Source organism: Rhincodon typus, chromosome 47 (assembly GCF_021869965.1).
Source record: "Rhincodon typus isolate 14 chromosome 47, sRhiTyp1.1, whole genome shotgun sequence".
In the NCBI taxonomy this organism is placed as follows: Eukaryota; Metazoa; Chordata; class Chondrichthyes; order Orectolobiformes; family Rhincodontidae; genus Rhincodon; species Rhincodon typus.
In genome coordinates this window covers 8748935-8750948 of record NC_063378.1, presented here as the reverse complement: position 1 = coordinate 8750948, position 2014 = coordinate 8748935, and the positions used below count along the sequence as shown (strand labels likewise).

At 50.8% G+C, this 2014-nt stretch overlaps 1 protein-coding gene across 1 annotated transcript in view; it reads left to right on the top strand.

Annotated features, from left to right (window-relative positions):
- Positions 1-1148, top strand: part of LOC109925792 (sialic acid-binding Ig-like lectin 10) — a 24352-nt gene extending 23204 nt beyond the window's left edge. Inside the window, exon 10 of the mRNA XM_048620596.1 lies at positions 714-1148. Within this exon, the coding sequence (XP_048476553.1) occupies positions 714-950 (237 nt within the window). The 3' untranslated portion in view covers positions 951-1148. The remainder of the gene's footprint in view (positions 1-713) is intronic.
- The last annotated feature ends 866 nt before the right edge of the window (positions 1149-2014 follow it).

Genomic DNA, 2014 nt, shown 5'->3' with positions numbered 1-2014 from the left:
GAGGGAGCACCGCACTGGCAGAGGGTCAGTACTGAGGGAGTGCCGCCGTGTCGGAGGGTCAGTGCTGAGGGTGCGCCACCCTGGCAGAGGGTCAGTGCTGAGGGAGCGCCACAATGTCGGAGGGTCAGTGCTGAGGGAGCACCGCATTGTCGGAGGGTCAGTGCTGAGGGAGCGCCACACAGTTGAAGGGTCAGTGCTGAGGCAGCGCCGCACTGGCAGAGGGTCAGTGCAGAGGCAGCGCCGCACTGGCAGAGGGTCAGTGCTGAGGCAGCGCCACACTGTCGGAGGGCCAGTGCTGAGGGAGTGCCGCAGTCGGAGGGTCAGTGCTAAGGGAGCGCCACGATGTCGGAGGGTCAGTGCTGAGGGAGCACCGCACAGTCAGAGGATCAGTGCTGAGGGAGCGCCACAATGTCGAAAGGTCAGTGCTGAGGGAGCGCCACACTGTCGGAGGGTCAGTGCTGAGGGAGTACCGCACTTTTATTCTGTCCTTCAGATGAGTTGTTAAACTGATAGTGTTTTCTATCAGGTAGGTGTGAATTATGAACTTAATTTTTGTGATTATGATTCAGGCTCATAACTTTAGCCTTCAAGATATGAAAGAGAATGTTAATCCCAGTAAACCATGACTGATTCTCTTGAGACTGTGCAATAATTTAAACCTATTCCTGCCGGTAAATGACGTGAGATCGTCTTCTGTTTCCTTTTCTCTGCAGGGTTCCCAAAACATGGTAGTTACTGACTCTCAGAACACAGCCAGGGGCACAACTAGAGACTGGGGGACACCAGTTCCCTGGGATGAGGGCCCAATGGGAGGAGATGCTGCACAACCCGAGAGAACTGAGGACCTTGTCTATGCCAACACCACCTTCTCAAAGCTGCCTCGCCATGACAGGGCTGTGCACAGGGGCATGGATATAGAATACGCGGAGGTCAGATTCCAGTCAAACTGAGAGAGAAACAGGGAGAGGGGTGTGAGGGGCTTGTGCAGCCATTATGGTTAAATAATTATGAAAAGAAAATGATGTTGGTTAACTTTGTTCTGAGATCTGAACAAGCCCTTTCAATAATGCACCTTCTAAACACTGAGAAACTGCTCAAAGTCTTTGGCTTCTGTACACATGATTAAACTGCTGAGACACTTCTGTGCACATGGATTTATCATAAATTCTGTACCCTGGAGAATAATTTTTGTCTCCAAAACAGTGCTTGCTGTTACCACACTCCCTTCCTGTTTGCTAAATTCTTACAGAAATGACTGCGCAGGCTGACCTTATTAAAATCACTACGTCCCTCTCCCTGTGGGGATCTAGGCATGTTCTTCCTCTTGTCGCCTCTCGGGCAAGTCGTGTACCAGACCGTAACCTGCATCTTGCGCCCGGAGCGTTTCGGAAGAAATCCATTCCCTGCTTAAGCAGTAAAGGTGTTAAGGAAGCAACATCCACGGTGTTCATCTCAGACTTCGAGATTTCTTCAATGCTGGGTGGAGAAGGAGAACTCACAGATTCCAACAGCCTTTCTGGCTGTTTGGAGGGGCTGGGTATGTTTGGCTCCTGCTCAGTTGGTGAGTTTGCAGCTTTCATGTGGTCTAGGCGCTTGTTCAGCAATGCCTCGCCTACTGAAACTTTGTACGCCACGGGACCTAACCTCGTGTCGACCTCGCCTCTCATCCAGGCCAGGCCATTTCTATGGTTTCGATACCAAACATCATCCCCTGAAGTAAACCATCTCTCTAGCTTAGACGAGTCTAGTATCTGGCATTGGCATTCCTGATGTCATTTCAATATCTCTCCCAGGTCCTAGAAGATCAGATTTAATCTGTTGTGCCATCTCCTCCCCATCAGCAACTCTGCTGGAGCTATTCCTGGTATTGTGTGAGGGGTAATCTGATAACCAGATATGACCTCTCTGTGATAGTAGGAACTGCAGATGCTGGAGAATCCGAGACAACGAGGTGCAGGGCTGGATGAACACAGCAGGCCAAGCAGCATCATAGGAGCAGAAAGGCTGACGTTTC